This window comes from Lingula anatina, chromosome 2, assembly GCF_051362555.1.
Source record: "Lingula anatina isolate TDL-2025a chromosome 2, LinAna3.0, whole genome shotgun sequence".
NCBI classification, from domain to species: Eukaryota; Metazoa; Brachiopoda; class Lingulata; order Lingulida; family Lingulidae; genus Lingula; species Lingula anatina.
Genome location: NC_141768.1, coordinates 11,390,201 through 11,409,525, shown reverse-complemented (window position 1 = coordinate 11,409,525; position 19,325 = coordinate 11,390,201). Strand labels below are relative to the sequence as shown.

The following is a 19,325-nucleotide window of genomic DNA, read 5'->3' as shown; positions in this document are numbered from 1 at the left end:
GCGTTTTATCTAATTGTTACCTTGACCTTGGACAATTTACAATAGTAATATCAAGAGTGTAAGGCAGAAAAGGCGCCGATAGAGGTATATCTCTTGACTTGAATAAGTTTGATATATAGCAATACGTTTATTATGTAAATATCTATAGAATATATGAATGTGAGATGTCAAGACTGGTTATTTAAGGAATGCTAAAAGCTGAAATGGGATGTCTCCTGTAGGACAAATTGACTTAATGTATGGTCAGGGGGAGGATTTGACTCAGTATTTTTTACCTACAGTATAAAGCCGAAGACTAAGGTAAAGGGGGGATGCTTCTTTATATGACCTTACTTCCTACGATTCCCGAAGTAATTACCTAGCATGCAAGGCCTAAAACTTAGGCATAGGGTAGGAGTTAGTCATAATGGATCATATTGGTAAATTACCGGAATCAAAGGTACCATATTTACCGGAGTCAACCATAAGCATGATTTAAATTGCTGGAATCAATATTATTATGTTTAGTATATTCTGTCAGAACCAGTGGCGGATTTATAGTAGGGTCAGGGGGGTCCTGACCCCCCCTTGATTTCTGAAAAAAAAATCACTGCAGTGGTCTCATCTTGAAATTGGAATTTTGACAGCTGCATTATAGCTTAAACCATACCAAATGGCACCCTTCATCCTCTTAAATACCAAAATATTTTTCCAATGCCACCGAGGGGTGGGTGGGTGGGGGGGGGGGGGGGGGGTTGGCTTGGCATCCGCGGACCCCCCTTCACATAATCCTGGATCTGCCCCTGGTCAGAACATCAACAGGTGTTCATTATCAAATCTTCAATTCTTGATATTGAACTAGAGAAAATGATCCATAACTGTAGAAAAGGCAACTAAGTTTTACCACTGTTACAGTACAATTTGTTTATGTTGTCTGCCATATTGCCAAGAAAAGCGTCATCAAATATCTTGGCAATATGGCAGACAACATGTTATGACGATAATAATCAAATCGATGCTACTTCTATTTTCAATTCCAAAGTAGCAAAAAAAAAGTTTCTGTAGTAGGCCAAGCATTAAATGGATTTTAAAGTGGTAAACTCAATGAAAAACCTTGAAGAAGTGATTTAAATATGTTTTATTGTTGATTCTTATTATTCATAAACTTTATTCAGGTTAATACCCCTGATTCTGGTAATATATAATGACCGAGTCCAAATTACTGGAACATCATAGAATACAAATGTATTTAAGGTCCACACATGTTTTCTAATTAAGCCTGAGATTTTGATATAGATATGATATACATATAACTTGAGAAATTTGATACAAAGATAGCTACATATCTGAGAACATGAATAAGTGATTTATATTTAAATCAAATGTTATTCAGGTTTTAGTGACATCATGGCTGTCATTTTTTTCAGATGCCTAGAGCTGTAAATGAGTCATCAAAAGTTTCCCTAATTGTCAATTTGATTTTCATTCCATGTCACAAAAAGTGGAAATTTGCATACAATAAGTACTAGTAGTAGTACTGGTGCTAAGCATGAACACACAGTTGAAATTTTAATTCTAGGGTTTTTTCAAACAGGTTAGTGTAAATGTGAAATACGCATGGTGAAAAAATTTTGGACCACAGAGGCAAAGAAATACAAATTAAAACAAAGTAGGTTCCACGTTGTATGCAATAGAAATTGACCTCCAAATGTTGGCTATATGAGGAACATGGGAGGGGGGGGGGGGGTGAAACAGAAATTAATAAACAAATGTGGCAAAATATAAACTTTTTTGTTTGTTTTTGAGGTTTTAATGCTTTATTTTAGTAATTATAAGAGCATGTTGATGAATTGCACTATGTCACTACCACAAATTGAGGTATCATGATTCACTGTTACACAGGAATAAATCAATATGTTTGTTTTAGTTCCTGGATCATTCAGCAAAGAACAGTTCACGAGGTGTAGTGATGACCTGTCAGTGATGGCATTAGCTTACTACAACTCAATTATTATAATGAGAATACCTTCATAAACCTTAGCTCTACCTTTCCTCTCACTAGACCTTAGCCAGCCTGCATTAATAAAGTTTTAAGGGCATTTTTTTCTGTGCCTTATTAGACATGCCTGATGAAAGTATGTTGAAAGTATATTCTGATATTGTTTTTAATAGATTTTTTCTGACATTTACATTTCCTCATTTTCTTACCTAGTGTATACATAGTTTTGTTTTTTTCTATAAAATGTAGCCACATGGCAATCTACAGGCTAATTGGCTATGGGACATATCTCAAAGGTTTTTTGTTCTTATTTTGAATAGTCATGGTAAGATAACAGTTTATGTTCTGTTGATGAAAGAATTAGAACATGATAGACTACATATTGTTATTGAAATAGTTTAAGTCATCAATGCTATCCTTTACATATAATTGCTTTGACTTTTTATTTCAGAGAAAATTCAAATATCAGTGAATAATAAAAACAACAAAGAATAGAGGATAATGCTAAGTGATGATAACTCTATTCTGCCCATTGTCATTGTTTTCTGTTCATTTTTCTACCTTTTACTTGAGGTATACGTATAGCTAGATTGCTATATCATCTCTGTCACAAACTGCAAAAGATTTGATACTGTCCAACGCAGTGTCTCTGTCACATCCTAAAGTTTTCTTCTCTAATACATTCTGGAATTCACAGAAGGTAGCTTAAATGGATGTCAAATTGAACAAGGTGGATGGTATGTTATGACAATGAACACGAGTTGTCAAAAGTGAGTCACCGAGTCAAAGAAAGAGCTCTGAACTTCTCAGTAAATTGATATGTGTCTGAAAATGTCTGCTTTCAAATCTATCCACTCAATCCATTTACTTCAAGTAAGAAGGAAAGATAGATGCAGAATTACACATGCAGAATGTTAAAAAACCAAGCTGCCTGTTGCCAATAGAAGCTGCAGCTGAATTATTTTTATGTTTTGTTTAAATGTTTTTTAGTAATTGTAAAAGTGACTCAGTTTTCGGATGTCAGGGGGTTGTACACTGAATTGTACACTTTATTGATATTTGTCGACAAGCCTCAGGGTGACATCTGTGAAAAACTTTCAAGGGGTCACCATCACGTCCCATGCCGCAGATATTTTGCAAAGTGAGCCAGATATCAGATGTCAGGAGGGTTTAACTGCATTCACATGGGGTCACCATCAGTCCCATATTATAGATATTGTTAGAAGTGACCCAGAAATCAGATGTCAGGGGAGATGTACTGTACTTTCATGGGATCACCATCAATTGCATGCCTTTCAGCTCCTTTTTACCAGCAGTTTATTAAATCATTGCTTTAAAAAATTAAATAAGATTCCATGCTACAACTTAACTGGGATGGTTGAATTTAAAATTAAACATTTTCAAACTTGGCTAAGGAGTGTTTACCTCTGCCAAGGAGGTTATGTTTTTGGATAAGTTTATTCAATGATCAAATTTTTTTTTCATGAAATTTATCATTGATTTTATTCATATTCTAATATTGCTAAATTTATCTTGACCAAAAGACACTGTATTCTAGTAAGATCACAGTTACTGATACTTTTCTGTGATTTTAATTAGTGGTACATGTATATATAAGAATATTATTTGCTTAAGATTTCATAAACATGAAATGGAGATGTGGTTTTCCATTTCAAATTGTTATAATTAGCAGTTGAATATTACACTATTACATTCAAATTGAGACAACTGACTTTTAACTGGCATAAATACTGACACTGAGTCCAACACTTTGCCGAGCTTGACACATCCTTTATTTTGAATGCAGCACCATGTGAAAATCTATTTAATCATATTTTTTAAATCTCATTTCAGTAGATACTGGCTGAAGGCATCACTTTTGTACAAATCTTCAAATGCTGAGCAGCTCACCTTGTGAAGGGCATTGAACTTTAGCAAGATGCCTCAGGGAGACATCCGCGAATGGCTGTCAAGATATAAGGTACATGTCAACTGTAAATTTGCAGTGTGATTTCTCACTTCCTTTCCTAGCATTCCATAATAATATTGATTTGATTTGTATAATTATGCTTTTATTTAACATTCATTGAGTGCGGAAAGTGTCTATCCCAAGAATTGTGATGTATAGACCTGTGGAAATCTGTATCTTTTAAACCAAGCTTTATCATGCTGGAGAAAAAATATAAACCATCCCAAATATGTCTGCCAGTACTAATTATGGGAATTGTCTCATTCTTTTGAGAAATATAACCTGACTTTTATTACATCATATGAAGGTGTTTGGTACATATCTATATCTTTGGGGATAGAAACATGGTTTTTAGAATTAGGGTTTTGAGTGTTTGAGTATGTAATTTATAGGCATTGATATGGAACTCTTTGCTATTCATTTTTATGGATAAAAATCAGGTGCTTGAAATTGCAGCCATCATCAGCATTTTCGCCTTTACCCTTTGTTGTGCACTTAAGTTGAAATTCAACTTGTTATCACCATAAAAAAAATAAAAACTTACATATTAAATCAAACTTACATTGCATAGGAATCATTCATACTAGTAGCACTAGTAATTATAAGTTTGAATACCAACCTGATTATGTTCTTTTAGTTATGAAGTTTTCTTTTGTGTGTATTTTAAAGTCATAATAACTCTTCATTTTGGCCAAAAATTGGATTTTCCTGGAGTAAACGGCAATTTTCCCGTACTTACCAATGGTCAGCGACCCCATTCCTGCATTCAAAGTTAATCCAGGGTTTTTTTCCTAAACGTACGGTTTTTTGTTAAAATCTCTTAAGAGATTTTAACTGACGGAGCTCTCTCTGACATCGCATAGTCACTGTTGACCTACTTAAAACCGCGGGAAAAGCAGACAACAACAACACTATATAAGATTCATGAGATATATTCGTCTTTTTGTTAAAAATACATTAATATCCACAATGTGTGCCATTCTGGGCTTTTCGTTATCCGACGCACTGTACAAAAACTCGCAACTTACGTCTGCGTCCGCATTAATGCGTTTGGCGCCATATGTTATTTTGGTCTCGAATGAACGCGAGAATCCGCGTGACACCATTACGTCATTAGCAACGAATGCCTTGATGAAAGCATCGAAAGCCCTATTGACAAGCACAGATTTTAGTTTTACTGCAATAACGGCCGTTTTAGTGGTAAAATACAATAGAATATATTTCCATGCGTTGTTTACAATGTATTTCATGCGGAATTTTGAATCTCAAAGGAAGAGTTATTATTGCTTTAAGTTTTTCTCAAGTTGTCATTTTAAAGGTGTGACTTAACTCCCATTGGACTGAAGCCATGCTGAGTTATTTACATTTTCCTATTGTCCACAACAACAGAATGTAATAAAATTTGGTAGTGATTCTGTTATTATGTATTATATAACATTGCTTCACAATTGACAAAAACATATTTTGTGCACTTTCATCGTAATATTAGTTGTTCATCAGTTTTAGACATTTTATTTTTGTCATTCCTATGACTGCCATCTGAGAGCTTTGCTGCCTTGCTATTGTAGGTCTGAAACAAAGACCTAATCCTCTCTCTTTGTCATCTATGCTTATTAACACCTGATATCTGTGCTACTTCCCATAATACCATTATTATATAACAATTTCCAGTGCCTATATCTCCAGTATTACCAATATTCTACTGTATTCTGCAAAGAGGATCAGGCAGATTTAATCCTTATATTTTCCTTACTTGGTGATTTACTGAAAGACCAAAGATTTGACAAAATAATCATCAGTATTAATATCATGGTTTGTTGTTCATTTTAAAAAACCAAGATGCTTTGTTTGCCTGCTGTCTTTCAAGTTCTGTGAAATACAGTAGGTTATAAATTAGATGTAGTAGGATTACTGGTTTTTGTGATTTTACTTTATCTAATATCAAACTCAATGCAGCTGGATTTCTTTTTTTCCCTTTAAATAAACAGTATTTCTCCTACAATTTTTAAAGGAAGAGTTTTTTTGTCTAAATAAGCGTAACTTGTTTTGAATCAATTTCCTTTATCTTTTTATGATCTAAATGTAGCAGTAAAAAAGTCATAGGAGAGGCATTGAATGGAATGTTGAAGTCAAATTTGGTGGTGAAGTATAATTGTTTCAAAAATAATTTTCAAGATGAGATAAAGTACACGGATTTTTCGACAGAAAAATACTTTATTAGAATGTATTTTTTCACTCTTTTTTTGACACCTTACCCCCTCTGCTTGTGCCAGTTTCACATTTGGTATTCTGTGAAACGTTTAGAATGAATTTACTTTATAGATCAATAACTGAATTGTTGGAAGATCAAACTAAATTTATTTGCCATATCTACTGTATTAAGAGCCTCTAAGTTTTATTTTATATCAGTATTATGTCAACTAAAAATGAACTGGTTTAATGTTTCAGTAAGGAATATTTTAGGTTATATATGCAAGTAATCAAGTAATCCATACACCCATTGTTTTGAAAAAAGAACCATATTTTTTTCTAAAAATAAAATTGGAATAAGTCAGCAAAGATAACGTGATGTTTATAAATAAAGACATACTGTTGCATGTTGTGGACATCAGTTTTTTAACCACTGTTCATTTCTGTCCATTGTGACAGAGTTTTTTTTTCCTTCAGTAACATAGAAAAAATGATTTTGTGCAACAAGTCTGTGGTTGACAAAAAGAGATTAAAAACTGTATCACCTACATCTCTGCACTGACTGATGCCATGTAAACAGTTTTGTATCTCGTTCGTGCTGCACCTGCTTACATCACTTAAACAACTAGCAAAACTTGAGTTGGCCAGTGGGAAATATGATTATTTTATTATTTTAATCTATTATGGCAAATTGCAGAGTAAATTGAAAAAAATCCAGGGTAATTAAGAATATTGGCTATCAACCTGAGGATGCTTTCAATGTACTTAGCCAAAATGAAAACAGCAGATTTTAAAGAAATCATCAACAGTTTTTTTTGTTACATGTGTACTAACTCACCATTGCCATATCAAACTTTGTGCTGAAGCTTATACATAATTAATACAGATTTTGATTTTTTTTACAACTTCCCCTCAAGTGGCTTTTAATAACTTCACCTTTTCATTCATACAAAATTTGTCTAAACACATTTTCTAAATCTGAATTTGTTTTGGGCAAATCATATCCAAAGCAGTCATTTGTCGTTATTACAAGTGTCTTGCTTGCAATTGGATTTTTGCAACATTTGCTGTGTAAGTGATGTTAAACATGATAGATCCAATTTTCCGTTGGCAATCAGTCAGAGATGAAGAAAGTAATTAATTTACAAACAGAAGATTGTCCCTTTTCCTTTATTAAATAATTTAGAAGAAGATTTTAAACCATTTTTACATGATTGCAGTGTGAACTTAAATAATAATGCCATAAAAGGATGATAGAAAAGCAATTTTAAGCATTTAGTTCACTGGTGGCATTTGCATGAAAAAGTAATTCCATTATCTGTGTAAACACGTTAAAAACATTTATTACTCACTGATGGCCAATAACATTTAATTATACTGCAGAAGCATACCGACATGAAGCTAGAGGTTGGCAGGACTCTTAATTTTATTATGTTACTTTTTTTTTACTGGTTCTTTTGATTAGATAGTAAATCTGTAAATTTTGACATGCTTGAAATAGAACTTAATTTGTAATAAAACCACCCTAACTTTTAGACTCAGCAGATTAATACCAGGTCATGGAAAGCTACATTGAAGCTTTCATGCTTGTAGAATAAATTGATTGTAACATATTTTCCAGAATTATAGTTTTGCGAGACTTATGTTTTAATTGATTGGTGTATTTGTTAATTTGATTATCTGGCATTTCATTAACATAAAAGAGAAAGTTGGAAAAGGGTATTGAAGTCTTAATATGTTATGAGATTGGAAGATTATTTATTATATAACAATATATATAATGAAGAGGTAATAGATTGGTTTTTCTCATTTTCCTGATAAGGAAACACATGCTTTACTTGTGCGGACTGAAACGTATTTGGCAACCAACAAAAAAGCATGGTTATATTTTTCTTATAACTAAAAGACATTCATTATATTGTTTTTAAACAATAGATTAAGTGACCTCTCTTGTAATTACCTTTGGAAAAATCATTTTCCTATTGGAAAGACATTGGCCAGTGCAGACTTCTTATAGGTGAGGACCCAGGTGTGGAAGAAGTGGGGTTTACATTATGATATCTTTTAGCTTGTGTAATGAAGTGAAGATAGCCAGCTTAGATTAAATGACATCTTGTGGCAAAACAAGGACAGAAGTAACATGAAATGAATGATGAGAGGAGATGTGACTTTTATTGATTTTTGGCAATTTGAGGGGACAGGCATTACTGGGAAAGCATTGATATATCTACTGAACATTGCATGCTTGCTTTGTCAGAAAATTGTGGTATTCGTGTCTTGTTACAAAAAAAAAAAATTTTTTTTTTGGTTTAATTTTTATAACAGTATAAAGTTGGAAATACTTTTTTGTTTTCACTTGTTTACTGACTGTCTATGGTAGTAGATTATAAGAGCTTCTAGCTTGGCTTAAAACCTATGTAATATATATCAAAATGATTTATATTTTATGTATTGTTTATTCTCTGGTGATAGTGATAGCTTTTTTTTGTTTGTTCTCAATGCAGTTTTAATTATTTGTTTTTATTATTGTATAGAATTTCCTTTTTGTTGTTTGTTTCATCTTCATCTATACTCAGCAGGAAGACTTAAGGGTGTGTCATGTTGCAATAGAACTTTCTTTAGGCTTCATCCAGGATTAAGTGAGTGACTACCACAACACTGCAGAATAACATGGTTAAATCTATCATTATGAAGAAACATAATAATAATAATAATAATAATAATAATAATAATAATAATAACAGCATTATTATTATTATTATTATTATTATTATTATTATTATTATTATTATTATTATTATTATTATTATTATTATTATTGTGGATCCTTTAGAAATTATAAATAGGTTAAGCAAAGTAAAGGAAACAACAACTTTTACAAAATATTTGAGCAATTTCTTCAGAACCATAATTTCATAGGACAATAATCTGAGGTTCATATATATTTATATAAACTTATATTCCTTTTTTTAATAAACAAGACGAAAAAAAAAAAACAACGTACATGATATGAAATGCTCCCCATCTTTGACTTCTAATCTGTCCAACAGGTATGTCAGGGCTGTCAGCCAAGTTTTGTAGGCTTTGTTAGCAGACAATAGTGTGCAATGCACAGAGAAATAAGGTTTGACTTATTAGTCTGGCCACCCGCTGGGGGATATCTGTGAGATTGCTAGCCTGGCTGCTGGTGCTTTTCAGTGCATGGGAAACTGGATATGGAGGCCTTGTGTACAAGTGGGAGGACAGATGGAGTGAACACACGGTCACCAACAGTGTATCTCTTAGACTGTGTACATCTTATTGTTTCACATGTGATTAACAGTGGAATATCACCTGAAAAGATCAGGGATTGAGAAAAGTGTAGAATGCATGAGATTGCCTAGGATTTCTCAGTTTCAAAAACCCTTTATTTATTCTTAATGGCCAGGTATTTGAAGATCGAGATTCATAACCTAAATAATTTTGTTTTTACTGTTTACATGTAAAACAAATAAAATTGATAGTATGAGCTGCATTGGATAAGTACTAGTTACAACACAAGTTGTCCACTGTATGCAACATATCAGAGCGTAACCCGAGGTAGAATTTGCTCTTGTATGTCACATACAGTGGATGACAAGTACTTACAATGGACAATTGGGATAATAAATGTTTATGCTATCAAATATGATGAAAAGATAGCAGACCTGTTTTCAAGGTGAACTTTAAAAATGGAAAAGTATATAATTTTGTTATTGGGAGAGGGGAAGCCCCACCTCCTTCTTTGAACTCCCGATACTTAAATGCATTCCTAAAGCAGGTTTATGACAAGTATGGGACAAATATTTAGATGTTTGAATAGGAAAACTATAAAGAATAAGTACATTTATAAGTACAAGTGAAGAAACTAAATATACTATAACAATGTTTTCATATACTTTAAAATATTATTTCATGTTTATGTTTCTTTTTGCATTTATCAGGAGAAAAGTTTTCTTCACTTTCTCCATGTTCTCAATAGGCAAGTTTTCAAATGTACAGTTTATATTCTGCGTGTATTTTGCTTTAATGGCAGTCTGTTTTAATTTCTGACTCCAGGCTCTTCCAGAGACAGAAATCAGCAACTATGCAAAGACAATCCGTGGCAATGAAGACCTAACTAGTGCACTCTATGATCTGCTAGAGAATGACAGAGAGCATGAGGTACAACAATGAGCTGACCAGTGTGTAACAATTTCTTGCCAATCTGTAAACACTGATCAATAATAAAACCAGAGATTGTTGTCAGGAAACCTAGAAGACATGGAAGTATTTTGTCATGATTACATGATGGTAGATGGGAAACAAAAAGGGTAGATTTATCATTTAGTGTGATGAGGGTAGAATAAGCATGCTTACTAAAGGCAAGGACATCAGTTTTGTGTCCTAGATTAAGGCCAGAGTCTGTACAGTATATCAGTATATAGTGCCTTAGAAAAACTGACATATCCTCCACACCCTGTTCTTAAGTGTTAATTACACTGATCAAGAGGAGCAAAATTTGATGAAGTGATAGTGGTCCATGATATGAAATGCATTTATGAATGTTGAAACAGCCTTCAAATGTTAATTCAGATAATAAATTATATTAATTTTAAATTGAAATGTTGTTGCAACAAAGTAAAATAACCTCCAAAATTTGTATATTTTGTTCTATTAACCAGCATATTTGTAAGAGCATTTATTATTCAGGAATGTACATAGTTCTATTTATTTTACTTCTTTTTTAAAACAGATCATTGATCCTGTGTGCCATCAGTTATTTGAGTTCTACAGGTCAAGAGTAGAAAACTTGCAGTACTTCACCATGGACCTTGTGCCCACGTTGATTTGGTCGTACCTGGCAGCCATCAGCAGGAACCAGAAAAAGGTAACTTATACTAAATGGGCTTGCCTAGGGCAGGATTCTTTTAACCCAATATTTGGCAAGAAAATTTAGAGATGAAACTTTGTGTGAAATTGGTTTGAGAGTTGGAAGAAATAAGCAATAATGCTAATTTTCATGTCAGATTAAAATGTTTAGCATTTGGCTAAATTTTACTGTTTGAGAGTAATTGAGAGTGAGTAACATTTTAAACTAACATTGGAAATATTCTACGTTTTTGTTAACCAAACTAGAATATATTAAGCATTTGTCTGAAAGAGGTTTCTTGGCATGAAGTTTGTCTAAGCTTAAAGGATTCATGATTACGATGGGCACCATCTGAAGTACAACCTTACGTGTTCAAAATGGAGACTCATCTTCAATATCTGATCTTTGATTTCTGCATGATGAACAAGGGATGTCTCACGCATATCATGCTGAGGCACATATGTAATGACACTAATCATCATCATCATCATCAAGATGGGGCTCATCTCATGAGAAATGATGGTGATCTTCCTGTGTCAATATGAAAATAGGATGTTTGCAGCTCCGTCACCTGCTGTTGTCTTGCTGTCTGGACATGTTGATTAGGTGTGAGACCAGAGGTTGCCATGAGTTGAAGTGTGACGTCTGCTGTGGACATTGCACTGATTATGGATGACAGTATATTTATGCAATTGGCAGGTGTTTGTAGACCGTGAAACAAGACATGCACTTTATTTGATGAATTTTCATGTACATTATTATGTAGGATGCATTGCACTTTTTTCATTAAATGTTTAATTTATTACCTCTAAGTGATTTGGTTGGCTATTGAAGAAGGTTATTATTATTATTATTATTATCCCTTTATGGATACAAGCACATTTTGGTACTATGGCTACCATCAGACAATAGCATAAATGGACATTATATATTTATGAAAATTAGAAAAATCACTAGCTTGTGACCTGTTTGAAAGTGAATTGAAAATTGGTTGGCTTTTATAATTTAGTTTGCAGTCTGTGCACTTGCAGTTGCAAAGAATTGATGCATTACTTTTGGCAAAACTGGCACCATCCTTAGATGTCTGCTGTATTGTTGTATGGTTCTTTACCTCCATGCAATGAAAAATGGTTGAATATGCACAAAAATCATTGAGTTTTAAAGAAGATTTATGATTATGATGGGCACCAGTTTTTACTGTCATATGTAGCAGCTCTGAAAGTAACACCAAAATGTTAATGCAGATGGAAAAAAAAGAAGAAAAAAAAGCTTTCATTTCATTTTTCATGTGCTGTGTTATATACATTGGAACATGAAATTGAAAATATTTAAAACAAAACATTAAAGCATGAATGAAAATATGTAGGCCTATCAGGATTAGCCTACAGTTTTATCAATTTTATCTTAGAGAAGAAGAGCTGATAGAAGATACTGTAGGTTGTCTTAATTTATAGCATTATAAAGCTGCTGTGGTAAACCAGAGAAATATCCTTCTTTTGAGTAGTCAGTGATTTGATGACTGTTACTTCATCAAAAATGAAAAAAACAACAACATAAAACACTTTATATTTTAATAGAAAATAAGATTTTTTTCTGATAATATATGCATGTGCAATATAAATGACTTGACTATAGATTATGTTGTTGATATCTTCTTCTATGTTAGAGACAATAATTCAATTTTAACATCATGAACATCCTGGAATGTGCTTCTGTGGTGCCCCCAATTTTCCACCTCACCAGGAAAGATCATAATAAATAAATGGTAATGACAAAATCTGTTCTTTGAAAAAAATGATTTTCTGTATTAAAAGGATTTATTGAATTTGTTTGGCATAACCATGTAGAACATGTGACCTGCTTATTGCATGAGGCTGAAGTGTGAGTTGTATAATGTAGAACCATTTAGTTAATTATGTTTGAACATGACTGATTAGAAAAATGCCACCAAGAACAGGCAGTTTTAGTGTGTCTGTTATATAGTACTGAAAGTGTGGTTCGAAGCCAGTGCCTTCTCATTGCATACATGAGAAACTCTGCTTTATTGGAAATTTGATTCCAATGTTTCCAGCACTGTATGTGTTGCATGTTGCATTGAAATAATTTTTTTTATTGTTTCTTGTGTAGTGATGGTACAGAAAAAGCTTAAAAACATGTTTGATCTATTTAGAAACAATCTACTTTTTTATGTGTGGTCAATAGAATGCCCTCCAAAAAACGCTGGTGTTTGTATGGGTATTCCCCCAGTATATATATTGAGTGTATTCAGAACAATGAACTAACAGATCAACAGATCAAATATGGGGAGCCACTTTAAAGCTTGCCTCTTAATTCCTGATTAGACACTGAACAGATTCCCCACAGATATTACGCAACAAGCATTCAAGTGGTTGGCCATATTTGATCCGCGTATCTGCTAGCCCACTTCTGTGAATGCGCTCATTGTTGAACATGTTATTAACAATGGAACTCAATTCTTTAAAACGAGAAATTCTTGGAACATCACCAGTAGGAATCTTTTGTTTAAATAATTTCTCAGTGTATAATGTATAATATACTAACCAAGTTGACATTCATTTTCAGTTTTTAAGATGCATTTAAAGTCAAATTTTTGCCACAAAAGCTGACCAAATGCCACCACATCATTTCAATTAGTATAACTTAGAGAATTAGAGAAATACCAAAGGATATTGTTTCATGTTACCTGAAAAATGATTTTTAAACAGATATATATGCTGCTTCCTTTCTGTGGTGTATATAATGGCTCTTTTCTACACCGACTATGAATTCCATGAACTGACAGGAATTGACAAATTTTAGAAATCCCGAGGAATGGTATAATTTTGCACCTTTCTAGTGAAAATCTTGACCCTGTAGCATTCAGTTACAAATTTGTTAAGATAGCCTTAAGAATATTTGTGGGATGCTGCATGAATGTTTTCAAAAAAAAAAAAAAAAAGGTTAGGATTTGTAGTTTAGTTTCTTTGTCAGACAAATGCCTCATAATTCCTAGATTAGCAAAGGTAGGAATATATGGGAATGGCTAAAAATATACCACAGGGGCGTAACCAGGCATACGCACGGATGCACTGTGCGTACAATTTTTTGAGCCAACCATGATATTATTCTCCATAAATTCAGTGTATTTTTCACGGAATATAATCGTACCTGGGAATTTTCAAAATCTGTGCGTACAATTTTAAATGGTCTGGTTACGCCCCTGTACCAGGAATCAGTTATGGTATCTAAGAATGTACTGAAATTTTGAACAGCTCAAAACTTTTGTCCCCATTTCAGAGTCTCTCAAGAATTGCAACAAATGCATCAAAATGAATAAGAATCACTTAAGATCTTAAAGAATTTATCACAATTTAAGTAAGATCTATTCCTGGTTCATAATTCATAGTTGGTGTGAAATAGGGGTATAACTGGCACAGATAAGTAGGTCAGATAAGGCCAAATTTACAACTAAAAATTTAAAGAAGGTGCACTTTTAAAGCACTTTTATGGCTGATTGAGTGATTAATTTGGTTTATCCTTTGGCATGTCCACTTGATTTGATTTGTATAAAAACAAATATATATTGCATTACTGGGAATCCATGCTCGGTTCAAATTCATCTCTAATAGGATGATGTTTGAATAGAATACATAACTTTAGTGAAACATAACTATATAGCAAGGATGTAGGTGTACATAGACCCTGTTCCCATACATAGATTGATCTAGCAGGATCGACCCATTTCTGAGGAGTTTCTTGCTAAATTGTTTTCAGCTTTCTGATGCTTGGCACGCCTACTGAAGCTGCTGGGGGGTAATAAACTATTGTTTAGAAGCTTCAATAGGCAGTAACTTAGAAGCCATGTTCGATTGCTATTGCTGACATGGTTGAAATATTTCACAGTTAGAAGTTTAAAAAACAAACCACATACTTGATCTTCTCGGAGAACTTGAAATTTTCTTCTTTTATTTTTGTAATGAAGTCAATCAGATGTCAAAAGCATCTGTTACACTCTTGAATATTTTCATGTTTAAAAGTGTTAAAACTTATACAACTAATAATTGTAAAAGTTTGCTCCGATAGTTTCTAGCCATTACCGATAGCTTTGATCACTGAGGCATGATGTGCATCTTTATTTTCAACTGATGCTAGTACATGCACATTGTTTCACTTAAAATTTATTCCTTGGTCATAGGAAGTTTTTGCATGCACATTTCTGTATTGAAAGATATCATTGAATTTTTTTAGGTTTTGCTAATGGAGAGAAGATTTGATACAAAGTTGGGCAGTTAGTTTTAGGCTATAGAAAGTAGCTACTATAACTAAGGAAATTTTATACTTTTGTTTATCCGAACGTATCAAGCCAATTTCCAAATTCATGTCATTTTTTTATTCCTAGTCCCATGATGGTTTTGAATAACCCCCACATAATTTTTCTGTTGTGAGAAATGTTCAAATATGTTTCTAGGCAGTTCCCCACACTGTGGATTATCTTTGCTAATACAAGTGTGTTATGTGAGAGAGAGATATTAATGAGAGAGGCAGGTGTACAAAAGGTATGACCACAACAGCTAATCTTTATGTTGACCACTGTATTGTGGACACTTGGCTAGTGGTCAGACCTTTTTAGTGCAAATGTGGGTCAAAAGCGTGGTACTTAGGAGCAAGAGATCATTAGTTCACCAGGATTAGCAGGTGGTTTTCTGCCTCATCAACAGCACCAGAGTATTAACAGTGAGCACACTGAGTAGGCTCAGAATGTTAAGAAGTGCTAGTTACTTCTTATGTAATTAATACTTTGGGCAGTGCATCTTTAAGAAGAGTGATTTTCATTACATGATTAAAGTTTGCAGGGAAGCATAAATCCCAGATTTTTTTGGTCCAGTGTAACATTTTAAATTCTCTTTTATGTTTTCTGGATCTGTTATTGTGGATGGTTGTATATTGAATTGCTGATGTTTGGAAGAGGAAATAAGTTGTCATATACAAATGACAGGCCAAATATTTATGGTGACCAACGTGACAGTTTTCAAAATGTGTACTATCTAACATCTTTTAAACAGTATGTAGAACATAGAAAGAAAAATAATATGTTCAAAAATATGTAAATGGGCGGATCCAGCGTTAGTTTCTGACAGTCTTCCAAATGATCTCTGTTGATCCATCCTCCATTTTTGAGTCTTCCGACATAAAAAATTAGTTACTCGTCAAGGTAAACTTGAAAATCTGACTGTCTTCCAGAAGACGGCCTCAGTCTACCCTGTGTAAAGTTGATAACTCTAGATATGGCAGAAGATAGCTGACAGCAGTTACATTTGGCTCCTGAAGATGTATTTTCGTGCATATTATGTTGTATTTCTCACAAATTATTCACTCTCTTCTGCCTCATTTTTCATGACCTCCAAAGGACTGCGATATTGGTTTACAACATGTTGCCTTGTTAAACTGATCCATTAACAAATGTGGAATCTCTGTAACCTCAGGATAATCTCGTTGCTCACCTTTTTGCAATAGAACTTTGATTTTTTCACTCTGATCTATAAAGTTGTCGATAACTTTCAAAGTTTGTACTGTAAAAGTATGGGAAAAAGAAATAAGATAATATTAACAATGTGGAAAAAAATAACCGGGTTGAACAGAACTAATAGTAGTGGAACAAGATTACAGTAATAGAGTTAATTAAGAGTGATTTTTCTTAGGAAGCTGTTTGACAACAATAATGGCTGTCTGTTGTTAGTTTATTGCTGTGCAAAAAGCATATCTAAGAAAGATTGAGGCTCTAGAGCCTTGGCTTGTATACCGCACAAACTGTTGACCACATCAGACGATTTGGATAGAAGTCAGGTTTTTATAAAGACATACTAACTGAGGGCTCATTAGTGGATGACATTTGTTGTATATATATATTTTTTTTTTGAATTAACTATTATGTTGACATAAAGGTCATTTACCTGAAGTAAAAGTACAGATATGTTGCACATATCCAAAATGGACAATAGTACATGTGAACTAGGGCCTACCATTGGGTGTGTCCTGGGTGTGAACAACATGTCCTTGTCACCTGAAATCATCTCAGGAGGGGGCGAGGCACTATCGTGTTTATTAAGTGTACACATGACATTAAACTTTATATTGTTATGTATCAGATGTAGAATTTCATGACCACAGTATCATTGGATCCTGTACAATATATGAGATGAAAAGACAGGGACAGATAGTATGTAAGCACCAAAACACAGTGATATTATCAGAGATGATGAAGGAACATGTTTTTACTCTTTAGTTTACCTGAATTTAGAATTGGCTGAGATAATTGTTGAGATAAAACAATACTCTTAGTCAGGTGACTAACAGTAAAGCACACTTGATAACACAGTAGTGTCCTTTGCCCTCTTAAAATGTTATATACTGACAATGTGTCTGTTTATATTCTGATCACTCATGTCTGTCCGTCTGATCGCCCTTGGTGGTGCTGTCACAGTCCAACACACCAGTCCTCATAATAACAAAATCATATTTTTGTTTCACTTTAAATTTACTGGGGGGCTTTGTTTTATAAAAAAAAGGTTCCTTGTGAAAATCCAGGATGAGATTATTTTTACAAAATTTGTTGATTTTTGTGGCGTTATTTTGTCCCATTGGAGCCAAACTGTTATTTATCTTCGAATTTGTTGAGTGGCTTTGTATGTTGATAAAGTCATTTAAAATCAGCATGATTGGATTATTGTTTTGAAAGTTATTGATTTTTTACAGCATATATTTGCATGTGATGTTTGCCCCACAAGTGCCAAACCATATTTTTATTTTACTTCAAATTTGCCTAGTAGATTTTTTGTTGGTAAAAAGGCAATTTCCTTTAAAAAATCAGCATGATCAGATAATATTTACAAAAGTTACTAATTTTCTTTGTTTGAAGTTTTATTTTCTAATTAAGGCTCTACACTTTGAAGAAAGATAAGAATTGTGCAACAAAATAAGACATCTGTTGAAATATGGCTTTTGTGCTTCGTCAATCGGAAGATCAGGTTTTGTTATCCATCTTCAGTAATTTGTGAATATTAGCCTGTACTTTAGGATGTCTGTCTATTGTGAAAGATATACATGACAGAAAATATGTCATCTTCATCTTTGTCATCCTTAAATGATTTAATTTCAGATATAGTACAAAGGAAATCTTTTTTGCATGCCAAAAAGCAAAATCACTGTGAATAATAACATTTTAAATACTCTCCAACACAAATATGAAATATGTACTACTATTAGTGCTTTAGCTGAACATTTGTAGGACTTTGTCCAAGACAATTGTATATTTTAGGGCTGAATTATCTTAATTGCTACTTTCCTATAATCACCATTGAATGTTTACACCTAGGTTTTTGTGGCATTGTTGCACCACAATATGAAGCTTTACTGTAACCCTGTTGAACTAATGTTAGGCAGAAAAGCGTGATGTCATTGTTATTGTTCCACTGCAGTGAAACCTCCTTGGTTCATTTATTAGTTTACTTCACTGTTTACTTTTGGTCACTGTGTTTGCATGCTTTATTAGTCCAATTATTTGACTGACTAAGTCCAGAAGCCTAGTAAAGCACAATCTTAATTTGAAGAAGTTACAGCTTGTTTGTAAACAAACGACCGGGATAAAGTATTACTCAAGAAACGTCTTCGTTTTTGGATCAAGTTATCAAAGAGTTTGATTTGTGTAGGAACATTCACACACCTATAATACAAGTGTTTTTTAACAGTATTGTTGGTATTCTTCAGTGATAAAGGTCTTTAGACTGATGGCATTAACTTATTGATTTTTAAACACGACAGAAAGATCTGTTGTCAGTGACAATAGGAAAATATGAAATTTAGATCTAGTTATTTCTTTAATGTCATTAAAAATGTGTCAACCATTCTGTAGAAGTATTGAAAAAGGAAAGTGGACTTATTTAAAGGACTTAGCATATGTACTTATATTAGAATTTGTATGCATGGGATTTTATTTGAATGAAAGTGATAAAAACTTTGTTTGGCAAGCTACAGAAGTGGCAGGAATACAACGCTCATCATGCCGTCATGTGTTATTGCATGTGACAGCTTTTGCACAGGTGTTTTGTAACTTTCTGAGGAAGATTTCACATTTGTTGAAGAGTGGCCTTACATATGACTGGCAGCATGCGTGCAGCAGCAACTGAAATCTGGGGGTTTTTGTAGTGAGCGAGACACACACAAAGATGAAAAAACAAAATGTCATCAAGGGATTTCTATTTCATTAATTAACTAGGGTAGTGTTCGGAGTGTTAGGCTACAATGTACCAAAGTCATATAAC

The 19,325-nt window shown here is 33.3% G+C and overlaps 1 protein-coding gene across 4 annotated transcripts in view; it reads left to right on the top strand.

Moving 5' to 3' along the window:
* Positions 1–13: 13 nt before the first annotated feature.
* Positions 14–19,325, top strand: part of LOC106175189 (hyccin 2) — a 52,178-nt gene continuing 32,866 nt past the window's right edge. For 2 of the 4 annotated variants that reach the window (XM_013557060.2, XM_087004508.1), the window contains exons 1-4: positions 14–84; positions 3,833–3,959; positions 10,215–10,319; positions 10,891–11,025. In XM_013557060.2, coding sequence (XP_013412514.2) covers positions 3,918–3,959; positions 10,215–10,319; positions 10,891–11,025 — 282 coding nt within the window. In that variant the 5' untranslated portion in view covers positions 14–84; positions 3,833–3,917. Of the gene's footprint in view, positions 85–3,832; positions 3,960–9,229; positions 9,565–10,214; positions 10,320–10,890; positions 11,026–19,325 lie in introns of those variants that run through there. The other 2 variants (XM_013557061.2, XM_013557062.2) reach the window with 2 other exon arrangements.